Raw genomic sequence first — 13,438 nt, 5'->3', positions numbered from 1 at the left:
TTTTAATCTTTTCTTTTTTCAAACAACTTATCAATTCCTTTTATAAAATCTTTTATAATTTTCATCTTTACAGTCATCTTTTATCCCTTCATTGTATCAACCCTTATTTTGTACATATATGTCTTTCTTCCTTTAAAATTTTAGGAGGCACTTTTTTCTAACAGACCAAAATACGCCCAAAATCTAGTGTGTGGCACTGATCTATACACTAGCCTGATCATATTTGATCATATTGTTTTTTTTGTATTGTTCTGTTGTTTTTATCTTTTTTTTTCTTTTCTTTTTTCTTTCTTTCCCTTTCTTTTCCCCTGGTTTCAGGTCTTTTCTGATTTGTACAGAGTATATTTGTTGAGGACGTTGTTAACCTGTTAGCATTTGGTTCTCTCATTCATCTATTCTCCTCTGGACAAAATGACAAGGCGAAAAAAATCACCTCAGCAAAAAGAACAAGAGATAGTACCGTCAGCCAGGGACCTACTCAATACAGACATTAGTACGATGTTGGATCTAGAGTTCAGAATCATGACTTTAAAGATACCAGCTGGGCTTGAAAAAAGTGTGGAAGTTATTAGAGAAACCCTTTCTGTAGAAATAAAAGAACTAAAATCTAACCAAGTCAAAATCAAAAAGGCTATTAATGAGGAGCAATCAAAAATGGGGGCACTAACTGCTAGGATAAATGAGGCAGAAGAGAGAATGAGCAATATAGAAGACCGAATGATGGAAAATAGAGAGGCTGAGAAAAAGAGAAACAACTACAGGATCACGAGGGCAGAATTCGAGAGATAAGCAATACGATAAGACGAAACAACATTAGAATAATTGGGATCCCAGAAGAAGAAGAAAGAGAGAGAGGGGCAGAAAGTATATTGGAGCAAATAATAGCAGAGAACTTCCCTAATGTGAGGAAGGAAACAGGCATCAAAATCCAGGAGGCACAGAGAACCCCTCTCAAAATCAATAAAAATAGGTCAACACCCCGACATCTAATAGTAAAACTTAACGAGTCTCAGAGACAAAGAGAAAATCCTGAAAGCAGCTCGGGAGAAGAGATATGTAACCTACAATGGTAGAAATACTAGATTGGCAACAGACCTATCCACAGAGACCTGGCAGGCCAGAAAGGACTGGCATGATATCTTCAGAGCACTAAACGAGAAAAATATGCAGCCAAGAATATTATATCCAGCTAGGCTCTCATTGAAAATTGAAGGAGAGATAAAAAGCTTCCAGGACAAACAAAAACTAAGGGAATTTGCAAACACGAAACCAGCCCTCCAAGAAATATTGAAAGGGGTCCTCTAAGCAAACAGAGAGCCTAAAAGCAGCATAGATCAGAGAGGAACACAGACAATATACAGTAACAGTCACCTTACAGGCAATACAATGGCACTAAATTCATATCTTTCAATAGTTACCCTGAATGTAAATGGGCTCAATGCCCCAATCAAAAGACACAGGCTATCAGACTGGATTAAAAAACAAGACCCATCAATATGCTGTCTGCAAGAGACTCATTTTAGACCCAAAGACACCCCCAGATCGAAAGTAAGCGAGTGGAAAACCATTTACCATGCTAATAGACACCAAAAGAAAGCTGGGGTGGCAATCCTTATATCAGACAAATTAGATTTTAAAACAAAGACTGTAATAAGAGATGAGGAAGGACACTATATCCTACTTAAAGGGTCTATCCAACAAGAAGATCTAACAATTGTAAATATCTATGCCCCTCACATGGGACCAGCCAATTATATAAGGCAATTAATAACAAAAGCGAAGAAACACATTGACAACAATACAATAATAGTGGGGAACCTTAACACCCCCCTGACTGAAATGGACAGATCATCTAAGCAAAAGATCAACAAGGAAATAAAGACTTTAAATGACACACTGGACCAAATGGACTTCACAGACATATTCAGAACATTCCATCCCAAAGCAACGGAATACACATTCTTCTCTAGTGCCCATGGAACATTCTCCAGAATTGATCACATCCTAGGTCACAAATCAGGTCTCAACCGGTACCAAAAGATTGGGATTACTCCCTGCATGTTTTCAGACCACAATGCTTTGAAACTAGAACTCAATTACAAGAGGAAAGTCGGAAAGAACTCAAATACATGGAGGCTAAAGAGCATCCTATTAAAGAATGAATGGGTCAACCAGGAAATTAAAGAAGAATTAAAAAAATTCATGGAAACCAATGAAAATGAAAACACAACTGTTCAAAATCTTTGGGATACAGCAAAGGCAGTCCTGAGAGGAAAGTATATAGCAATACAAGCCTTTCTCAAGAAACAAGAAAGGTCTCAAATACACAACCTAACCCTACACCTAAAAGAGCTGGAGAAAGAACAGCAAATAAAGCCTAAACCCAGCAGGAGAAGAGAAATAATAAAGATCAGAGCAGAAATCAATGAAATAGAAACCAAAAGAAGAGTAGAACAGATCAACGAAACTAGGAGCTGGTTCTTTGAAAGAATTAAGAAGATTGATAAACCCCTGGCCAGACTTACCCAAAAGAAAAGAGAAATGACCCAAATCAACAAAATCATGAATGAAAGAGGAGAGATCACAACCAACACCAAAGAAATACAAACAATTATAAGAACATATTATGAGCAACTCTATGCCAGCAAATTAGATAACCTGGAAGAAATGGGTGTATTCCTAGAGATGTATCAACTACCAAAACTGAACCAGGAAGAAATAGAAAACCTGAACAGACCTATAACCACTAAGGAAATTGAAGCAGTCATCAAAAATCTCCCAAGAAACAAAAGCCCAGGGCCAGATGGCTTCCCAGGGGAATTCTAGCAGACATTTAAAGAAGAATTAATACCTATTCTCCTGAAACTGTTCCAAAAAATAGAAATGGAAGGAAAACTTCCAAACTCATTTTATGAGGCCACCATTACCGTGATCCCAAAACCAGACAAAGACCCCATCAAAAAGGAGAATTACAGACCAATATCCCTGATGAACATGGATGCAAAAATTCTCACCAAAATACTAGCCAATAGGCTCCAACAGTACATCCGATTATTCACCATGACCAAGTGGGATTTATCCCTGGGCTGCAAGGCTGGTTCAACATCCACAAATCAATCAACGTGATACAATACATTAACAAAAGAAAGAACAAGAATCATACGATCCTCTCAATAGATGCGGAAAAAGCATTTGACAAAGTACAGCATCCTTTCTTGATCAAAATTTCAGAGTATACGGATAGAGGGTACATACCTCAGTATCATAAGCCATCTATGAAAAACCTACAGTGAATATCATTCTCAATGGGGAAAGCTGAGAGCTTTTCCCCTAAGGTCAGGAACGCGGCAGGGATGTCCACTATCACCACTGCCATTCAACATAGTATTAGAAGTCCTATCCACAGTAATCAGACAACAAAAAGAAACCAAAGGCATTCAAATTGGCAAAGAGGAAGTCAAACTCTCACTCTGCAGATGATATGATACTGTTTGTGGAAAACCCAAAAGACTCCACCCCAAAACTGCTAGAACTCATATAGGAATTCAGTAAAGTAGCAGGATATAAAATCAATGCACAGAAATCAGTGGCATTCCTATACACCAACAACAAGACAGAAGAGAGACAAATCAAGGAGTCGATCCCATTTACAATTGCACCCAAAACCATAAGATACCTAGGAATAAATTTAACCAAAGAGGCAAAGGATCTGTACTCAGAAAACTATAAAATACTCATGAAAGAAATTGAAGAAGACACAAAGAAATGGAAAAATGTCCCATGCTCATGGATTGGAAGAACAAACATTATGAAGATGTCAGTGCTACCTAGAGCAATCTACACATTCAATGCAATCCCCATCAAAATACCATCCACTTTTTTCAAAGAAATGGAACAAATAATCCTAAAATTTGTATGGAACCAGAAGAGACCCCGAATAGCCAGAGGAATATTGAAAAAGAAAAGCAAAGCTGGCGGCATCACAATTCTGGACTTCCAGCTCTATTACAAAGCTGTCATCAAGACAGTATGGTACTGGCAGAAAAACAGACACATAGATCAATGGAACAGAATCGAGAGCCCAGAAATGGACCCTCAACTCTATGGTCAACTCATCTTTGACAAAGCAGGAAAGAATGTCCAATGGCAAAAAGACAGTCTCTTCAAAACAAATGGTGTTGGGAAAATTGGACAGCCACATGCAGAAGAATGAAACTGGACCATTTCCTTACACCACACACAAAAATAGACTCCAAATGGTTGAAAGACCTAAACGTGAGACAGGAGTCCATCAAAATCCTAAAGGAGAACACAGGCAGCAACCTCTTCGACCTCAGCCACAGCAACTTCTTCCTAGAAACATCGCCAAAGGCAAGGGAAGCGAGGGCAAAAATGAACTATTGGGATTTCATCAAGATAAAAAGCTTTTGCACAGCAAAAGAAACAGTCCACAAAACCAAAAGACAACCGACAGAATGGGAGAAAATATTTGCAAATGACATATCAGATAAAGGGCTAGTATCCAAAATCTATAAAGAACTTATCAAACTCAACACCCAAAGAACAAATAATCCAATCAAGAAATGGGCAGAAGACATGAACAATGGAAAGAGCCAAGATGTCCATCAAAAGATAAATGGATAAAGAAGAGGTGGTATATATACACAATGGAATATTATGCAGCCATCAAAAGGAATGAGATCTTGCCATTTGCAACGACATGGATGGAACTGGAGGGTGTTATGTTGAGTGAAATAAGTCAATCAGAGAAAGACATTTATCATACGACCTCACTGATATGAGGAATTCTTAATCTCAGGAAACAAACTGAGTGTTGCTGGAGTGGTCGGGGGTGGGAGGGATGGGGTGGCTGGGTGACAGACATTGGGTAGGGTATGTGCTATGGTGAGTGCTGTGAATTGTGCAAGACTGTTGAATCACAGATCTGTACTTCTGAAACAAATAATGCAACATATGTTAAGAAAAAAGAAAAAGAAGGTATTAGGAGGGGAAGAATGAAGGGGAGTAAGTCGGAGGGGGAGACGAACCCTGAGAGATGATGGACTCTGAAAAACAAACTGAGGGTTCTAGAGGGGAGGAGGGTGGGGGGATGGGTTAGCCTGGTGATAGGTATTAAAGAGGGCACATTCTGCGTGGAGCAGTGGGTGTTATGCACAAACAATGAATCATGGAACACTGCATGAAGAACTAATGATGGTAATGTATGGTGATTAACATAACAATAAAAAAATTAAAAAACAACAAAAAAAACAAAAAAAAAAACCTCAACAGCCTAATGAGCTGAATAAGCTAATTAATATTACATCAGGCTATTGATTTTTCCCCAAAGGAAACATAGTAATGTAGAAAACTCCAAAAAGTGAAAGTATTAGTTTATCTCAATCAACAGATCTTAATAATCATTTGTGGCAAAACACTTAGGGGGGCACATTTCTACTTTCTCCTGTCATCATAAGAGAAAGGTCAGAGGAAAACTGTTCACAAAAAGAAAAAAAAATACCCTGTGAAATTTTTTTCCGTTAAGCAATAAGAAGGTCAGAAATATGCTGAAATAAACCGTTCTAGCCTAATTTTCACCAGATGAGAAATTGGGAAAGTTTCCATTTCTCTGAAAGAAGAGAATGTAATTCAGGTTTCCAGAGTAAGTATAATGTTGTCTATGCATTCAAATGGATAGTAAAGATAGAACTAAATGCTGGTTTTATTCATAAATCTCAACTGATAGATACATGGATTAAAAAAAAAGGTAAAAAGATAATCTGTAACTGATTAGGGTCTAGTACTTAGATAGGTCAGGTGAATACTATAGTGTTCATGTAGAAAAAATAAAGGCAAAATAGGTATTATCTAAACCAGTTAAGTTTGGGCTGGTTTGATACAGAGAAATATTAAAACAAAACAAAACAAAACATGTTGTTCCTTTCCTTGAAGGTCAAAATGAAAAGTATACTGCTGAAATCAACATATACCACAACTACTTAAAAGATGGAAAAACTGCCACTGTAACATCAGGCACACACATCACCCTCTCATGCCTTATGGGTTCTTCACTTTTAAGTTTTTAATTTCATTTCTCTCTTTTGAAGAAAATATGCTCAACAAATATAGCCGAACTCAGTTCAGGAAGCAACTGACTTTCATCAAATAGAAGTGTAATTAAACTTTTGTTTACTATTTCTGGACAACTTATCCTCTATTGGAGAGACATGCTATACCTTAGCGGTCTAGAAACAGAAAAGGAAACTACTCTGTAGCAACTTTCATTTAAGTATCAATTTTATCTGTACTGATCTGAAATGAAAAATGAGACATAGTGTAGAACATATGAAATTCAACTTTTTCTAAAACACCCCCAAATAACAGAAGACAGCAGATGGATTCGTTTGTCCAGTTTTCTATCACCATTGGTGCTCAAAAATGTTTTCTGAGACGGAAAAATACAAAAATTTTGGATATTAAAATAAACTTCTCTACAAAATAATATATCAATGAGAAAATTTCCTATTATCAGATATGCAGATTTCTACCAAGATTGTGTATATAGAGAATCCAAGAGTTCAACTCTCAACTGAGTAATTTTGTTACTTTGTATTATAGGTCAATTTTCCAATCACAACATAAATAACTAGTTACCTTTAGTTCTTCTATGGACTGGTAATCATTGTTCTTAATCTTTTCTTTCATGGTACTAAAATCCATTGGGTGCTTAATGATCATGGAGTAGCCGGGAGCAATAAAATCAGTCACAGGAAATGAAAAGAAAGCACTTGGATCTTTTCTGTGAAGATATGAAAAAGGCAATTTTATTTCTACTACAAACAAATCTACTGGTCTAGGAGAAGTCAGAGGAAACATTTCAGTGTAGAAAGAATTTGTAGTATACGAACATGCTCCTCACTGCAAATTGAAAGAATGATTTTTTTTTTAAGGATTTTATTTATTTGACAGAGAGAGAGAGAGAGAGAGAGAGAGAGAGAGAGAGAGCGAGCGAGCATGAGCACATGCCAGAAGAGTGGCAGAGGGAGAAGCAGGCTCCCCACTGAGCAGGGAGCCCAATGTGGGGCTCGATCCCAGGACCCTGGGATCACGACCTGAGCCAAAGGGAGACGCTTAACTGACTGAGCCACCCAGGTGGCCCTGAAGGAATGATTTTATTTATTTAGTTATTTTTAAAGATTTATTTGACAGAGAGAGACACAGTGAGAGAGAGAACACAAGCAGGGGGAGAGGGAGAAGCAGGCTTCCTGCTGAGCAGGGAGCCCAATGCGGGCCTCGATCCCAGGACCCTGGGATCATGACCTGAGCTGAAGGCAGATACTTAATGACTGAGGCACCCAGGCGCCCTGAAGGAATGATTTTAAAGACTCATAATAACAAGGTTAAGATGTTTTAATACTAGTCGTACCCTTAAGACAGAGAATCTTTTAAAATATGCAACCTAATTAATCGGTAGCACCTCCTACACAGGGAAAAATGAAACAAAATAAAAGATCTAAGACTAACTGACCAATGTCTTGGCCTTTGGGAGATAAACACTAAGTATTTTTATCAACCATAGGGGAAAAGACAGAAAGAATAACTATAAATGCACATCTGCAATCTTCCATACTGATTTATAACTGTAAGCTTGGATTCTTGGTGGGCCACAGAATTCACATATCTATATTTTCTTAATCAGTGGACCTGACTTTAGTGTGTATAGGGGAGTACTAAAAAAACTGACATTAAAAAGGTCCTCATACTACCGCCAAACTTAAGAACCAGTGCTTTCTATTGTAGGCCCTCAATTCTGGCTGTGCATGAGAATCAAGAGAGGAGCTTTAAAAAAAAATTCCAGTTGTGGGCAGTGGGGAGGAGGCGGCTCACCCTAGATTCACTACATCAGAATCTCCTGGGAAGGAGGGTTTGTCCAGGCACCGGTACTTGTAGGGTTGAGTACTGGTACTGCAGGATTTGGCATTGGTAATTCTAGTACTGAAAGGGTTGAAAAATATCGCATATGATTAAGTCATTAGACTGATTTTTTCCTGTGGAAATTTGGCAAACCAAAGTTTTCTTACTCCAAATAATCGTAATAATAAAAATGGTTTAAAACATATTAGTAGAAGCAACTTTTACAATGTATTTACCACATGCAGGCCCTATGGTAGGTGCCTGATGAATTTAAACCTAATTCTTATAAAAGCCATCAAGGTGGTGGCAGCCTCACTTAGAGAGATGAGGGAACTGGGGCTCAGAGGTCAAATCTTTTGTTCTAGGTCATAAATCTGATAGAAGAGCTGGAATCTAAACTCAGCTATTTGTTCTTCCTTACAGGATGCCTAGGTGGTGAGACTAGAAAAAAAATAAGCAAAAATACCCAGTGTGTCCATTGTAGTTACTATGAATAACAACACTGATCATCTCTGGAGGACCTCCTCAGAGCAAATTATCTACACCCACCCCCCCAAGAATCAGTCATTTTAACAGAACCCTAATCAACTATACCGTTCATCAGCATTTGGGGTGAGCCTCAAGGATGATGAATCACTAAAGACCATTCAAAAAATGTGGCTCTGGGTTCCAATTCCCAAAACATTCTGAGAAATGTCAATATCCTTGGACTAAAGGATCTTTTTTTTTTAAGATTTTATTTATTTGAGAGAGAGAGACAAAGAGAGAGATGGCACGAGCAGAGGGAGAGGGAGCAGCAGACTCCCTGCTGAGCGGAGAGCCCGATGTAGGGCTCGATCCCAGGACTCTGAGATCACGACCTGAGCTGAAGGCAGATGCTTAACCGACTGAACCACCCAGGCGCCCCTAAGAGAGACCTTGTTAAGTGATTTCTTTTAAGTTGACATCATTAAGCTATATCCTGATCTTATGTTACAAAAAATAAAACTTCAAAGGCAGCCAAAACACTTTATAATCATACATTCTAATAGAGTCAGAATACCTACTACTTACCTGTTCATATTTGGGGACATGTAATGAATGACTTATTCAAGGGCAAAGACTTGAGATGTAATTTTCCCAATTATCCTGTAACACCAAAAAGGGTGGGAGGCCACTAACTTCTCATCTTAACTGCAAAGCTGGACAGGTGCTGAATACAGAGAGCACAAGAGGCTTTAACTTACAAAATGATTTGTAATGTGTTCTGGGGTTGACACAGAAGGACAACACAGTGAGAAGAAAGTTCACCATGAGAATGCATGCCCTCCACCCATGAATCCTCTGCAAATAATGTCTCTGAGCTGAAAATTCAAATTCTGAGTAGAGACAGGTATCAAAAATATGTATTTTAATAAAGATGGAGTTACTCTTTTCCCCTTTATGAACTTAACATTGGTTTAATCTAGATACTGTAATTCTAGAACAAATTTTTGCATGTAAGAAAGGGTCACAAATCCACTTTACTTCTTCTCCCAGACTTAACAATTACTGAATATTCACAGCACAATAAGCACTGAACAAATATATATAGAAGTATTTTCATCTATTAGCAAAGTGAAAATATCTGTATTGTTTATTTCTGGTTTAAAGCTTTAACATCAGAAGTTACTTTAAAGAGAAATTTGCCATTAAGAGTATTATGTAACACTCTTCAAGTTGCCAGTTAAAACAAACCAAAGGAGAACATTTAAAAGTCAGCTTCTTAAAGTACTTTCTACTGCCAGGCAAAATATTTATCATCCACTTTAAAATCAAGTACATTTGGATTTAGGCCACAAAATGTGGCTTTAAATAATCAAAAATAGAGAAGTGGTTTGGATCCTATATTTCCCGTTTTAATTTCCAAGTTATAAAAATGTTGGAAAAAACATTTACCTCTGTAATTGTCTCATCAGTTGATTCAAAGCTTCTTGAAGAGGTGTCTGTTCTACTTCTAAAGCAAAGGAGAAAGGGAAAGTGTTCTCAAAAGGAAGATTCTAGAGAGTACTGTTTAGCTTATTTTCTTTCTGAGTTACTTCATACCCATCATTAAATATCATACAAAAATTCCATTTCTCTTATAAATATACTGAAGTATGAAAATATCAATTCAAAACTGAAGCTACTTTCAAGCTCTTATGCAGTAACAGAAAAAAGAAAACTTAAAAAAAATTAAACAGCTTTTAAAATTTAACTTAAAAACTAAAAACCCACTTTCCCTGGCTATAATCCTTAAAATAATTTCAGCCTCCTCACTCAGGGACGTTAATTCAGAGTTATTCCAACCTTCTTGTTTGGCTAAAGAGCTTGTGAGAGGCTTCTCAGGAGGCAAGTCTAATCTTACAGGGGTCGGGCACTGGAGGTCTTTTTCTGCCTCATTCTCCACACGGTCCCGATCTCGCTTCTTTTTATCCTCCTAAATGGAACAAAGGGAAATAATTTAGAAATACTTCAGAATTAATACCTTTAAAACAAATAATACTCATTTCACTGGAAAAAACCCCCAAAACAAAAAACCAAGACATCACTCTGAAGATTCTAAATAATGAAATCTTAATGTATTTTACTGCCATCTACTGGAAAAGGAGTGAACAACAGTTCATAAACGGGTGAGGGAGTATTGCTTCTGTATCCCAGAAATAACCAAATAGAAAAATAATACTATTCACAAAAGCAAAATAGCATACCTAGGAATAAATCTAATAAAAGATCCCAATACCCTTTGGGAAAAACTTGAAACATTACTGAAAGGTCATTGTGGAAGACCTGAATAAAGGAAGGAGATATACCATGTTCATGAACTGAAAAACAGTCAATTCTCTCCCAAGTAATCCATAAGTAAAATGTAATTTCAGTGAAAATTATAAGACAGAATCTTTCATGAAATCTGACAAGCCAATCATAATTTATCTTGAAGAATGAATCATCAAGAATAATCCACAGTTTTGAAAAAAATCACAGTAAGATGTGTCTTGTCAAGATAGTATTTGTATAAAGTGATAATAATTAAGAAAATGTGGATCTGACACAGGGACAAACAGACCAACATATAGAGTCCAGAAACAGACTTGTGCACATAGAAAAGTCTTGTTATATCAGGGGTGGCATTATAAATCAATGACAAAAGGGCAGTGCTGGGATAACTGGTTATCTACATGAAAAAGAAAATAAAATTAGATCTCTACGTCGTATCATACACAAAAGGAAATTCCAGATAGATTAAAGACTTAAATGTACAAAGCAAAGCTTTAAAACTTCAGATAAATATAAAGAATCTTTATGAACCAAGAGTAGAGAAAGACTTTCTTACCCATAAGCAAAGCCAAAAGACTAGCTACGGACTGAGATAAAGTACTTGAAACACAAAAAACTCATATAAAGTATTAGCAAAAGTTACGTAAAGAGCATTTATTCAGGTAAAATTCTGGTAAAAAGGAAAGTGGGTAAAGGATATCACAGGTAGTTCCCAGAAGAAACCTGAAATGTCAAAAAACATGAAAATTAGCTCAAGCTCCTGAGAACTCTGGATATTATAAATTTAAAAACTAGAAGGCATTTCATATCTCTCTGATTGGCAGAAATTAAAATGTCTGAAAATGTCAAATTCTGATGAAAATGTAGAGAAATTGGGCTCTCATACCTTATGGATGGGTGAATAAATAGGTATAACCACTAGGAGAACAATTAACAATATCTAGTAAGGCTGACGATGCCTTTACCCTACTTCTCAGCTCTTCTACTCCTGGGCATACACCCTACAGAAACTTTCTCTCACACAGTATACATGAAAGACAGGTGTAAGAATATTTATTGCCATACTCTGAAATAGTAAATTATTATGAACAATCTAATGTCTACCAAAAAGAAAATGGATTAATAAATTATGCATATTTACACAGCAGGTAGAATTAATAAGCTAAAGTTACACTATATCAAAGTGTGATATATGTATGTTTAGAAACATAATTTCTAGAGACAAAAGTTGAGAATGAGTGTTACCAGTTTTGTAGTTTGAAAATCTGTAAGTGTATATTCTTCACAGATCTATGTAGAAGTAGTAAAATTACAAAAACAAGTATGCAAGTGACGCACATGAAACTCATGATAATGGTTCACTCTAGGGCAAGAGAGAGAGGAATGGGATTCTGGAAGAACACACAAAAGGCTTCATCTTGATCTATACTCTAATTTCTTAAACAACAACAAAAATTAAAAAAACCCAAAACCAAAAAATCAAGCGAAAGGTACAATGTTGAGATCTGCTAAAACTGGGTGGTTGGTATCCAGGTGGTAGTTTTATCACTGTTTTCTTTTATTTTAAATTAAATTTGTAATAAAATTGTCCAAAAATGTCTATTTTATGCCTTTGAGAATCAAGATTCTCAACAGGATCTTATCAACTCCAAAACTATTTTCTTGGCTTACATCCTCATTTATTATCCTAGTATCTAGAGCAGTGGTTCTCAAAGTGTGCTCCTGGACTAGCACCATCAGGTGGGAAATTGCTAGAAGTGTAAATTCCGAGTTCCCATTATAGTTTTCAAGCTTCAGTGCGCATCAGAATTACCTGAAGAGTTTGCTGAAACATTAATATCTTGGCCCTGTCTCCAGAATTACCCATCTTACGCCTAAGGTCGAGCCTATGAGTATTACCAACAAGTTTCCAGGCCATAAGGGTGTTGCTGTTACAGGAATCACACTTTGAGTATCACCGATACAGAGCTTCCCTTCTAAGGGTCCAAAGCATCTAATACAGAATATGTGACCGGCTTAAAAGCTCCAGAGAAAAATGCTATAAACCGTACTCATCGTGCACTTGATCTCAGTTACCATCAAGTTGATTGGTGTCTGTTTTTTATGGCTTCGTGACAGATTCTGGAGCAGCAAATTTTGACTTTGGAAAGTTTTGTATCTTTTGCCCAGAAAACCTGGCATGAATTTTTTGTAGGCTGGCAGGTTTCCATCTGTTCAATGGAAAAAGACCCCCTAGAGACACAGATTCCTTCCTATTAAATGTAAATTGTGGAGTGAGGACAGCTTGGAAGGCAATAAGCACTCTTCTAGGTGGAAAGAACTAGGGCCATAGTGCCAGGCATCTAGAGCAGGGGTTGGCAAACTTTTCTGGTAAATGGTCAGATAGTATATAATTTAGTTTTGTGGTCCACAAGGTCTGTCACAACTACTAACCTTTGCTGTTGTGGCATGAAAGCAGCCATAGACAATACATAAATGAAAGGTGTGGCTGTGTTCCAATAAAAGTTTATTTATAAAACCAGGTGGCACTGGCCATGGTTTACTGATGGTCTATGGGCTCAAGTTCTAGCCCCAGCTTCATCCTTAACACACTCTGTGACCTTCTTAGGCAACTCATTTATCATCAGGCCTCTTCGTCATCCACAAGATAGAGATTTAACTGCTGATTTTATTTATCTTAGAAAGTCAATGAGATGGTGAAATGAGGTCAAGTAATAAAAAAGTTGCAAAATTACCAAAGGAAGGTACT

The 13,438-nt window shown here is 37.0% G+C and overlaps 1 protein-coding gene across 6 annotated transcripts in view; it reads right to left on the bottom strand.

The window, feature by feature from the left end:
* Window positions 1-13,438, bottom strand: part of BRD7 (bromodomain containing 7) — a 41,416-nt gene that overhangs the window by 18,821 nt on the left and 9,157 nt on the right. For all 6 annotated transcript variants that reach the window (XR_004819777.1, XM_035725301.1, XM_027618196.2 and 3 more), the window contains exons 3-5: window positions 10,222-10,351; window positions 9,832-9,889; window positions 6,655-6,799 (exon numbers count right to left, since the gene is read on the bottom strand). Coding sequence is in view for 5 of the 6 variants with exons in the window: in XM_035725301.1 (XP_035581194.1) it covers window positions 6,655-6,799; window positions 9,832-9,889; window positions 10,222-10,351 (333 nt within the window). In the remaining variant the exon portion in view is untranslated. The remainder of the gene's footprint in view (window positions 1-6,654; window positions 6,800-9,831; window positions 9,890-10,221; window positions 10,352-13,438) is intronic.

Source organism: Zalophus californianus, chromosome 17, assembly GCF_009762305.2.
Source record: "Zalophus californianus isolate mZalCal1 chromosome 17, mZalCal1.pri.v2, whole genome shotgun sequence".
Classification (NCBI taxonomy): Eukaryota; Metazoa; Chordata; class Mammalia; order Carnivora; family Otariidae; genus Zalophus; species Zalophus californianus.
The sequence above is the reverse complement of the archived record's forward strand: the minus strand, read 5'-3'. Positions and strand labels throughout refer to the sequence as shown.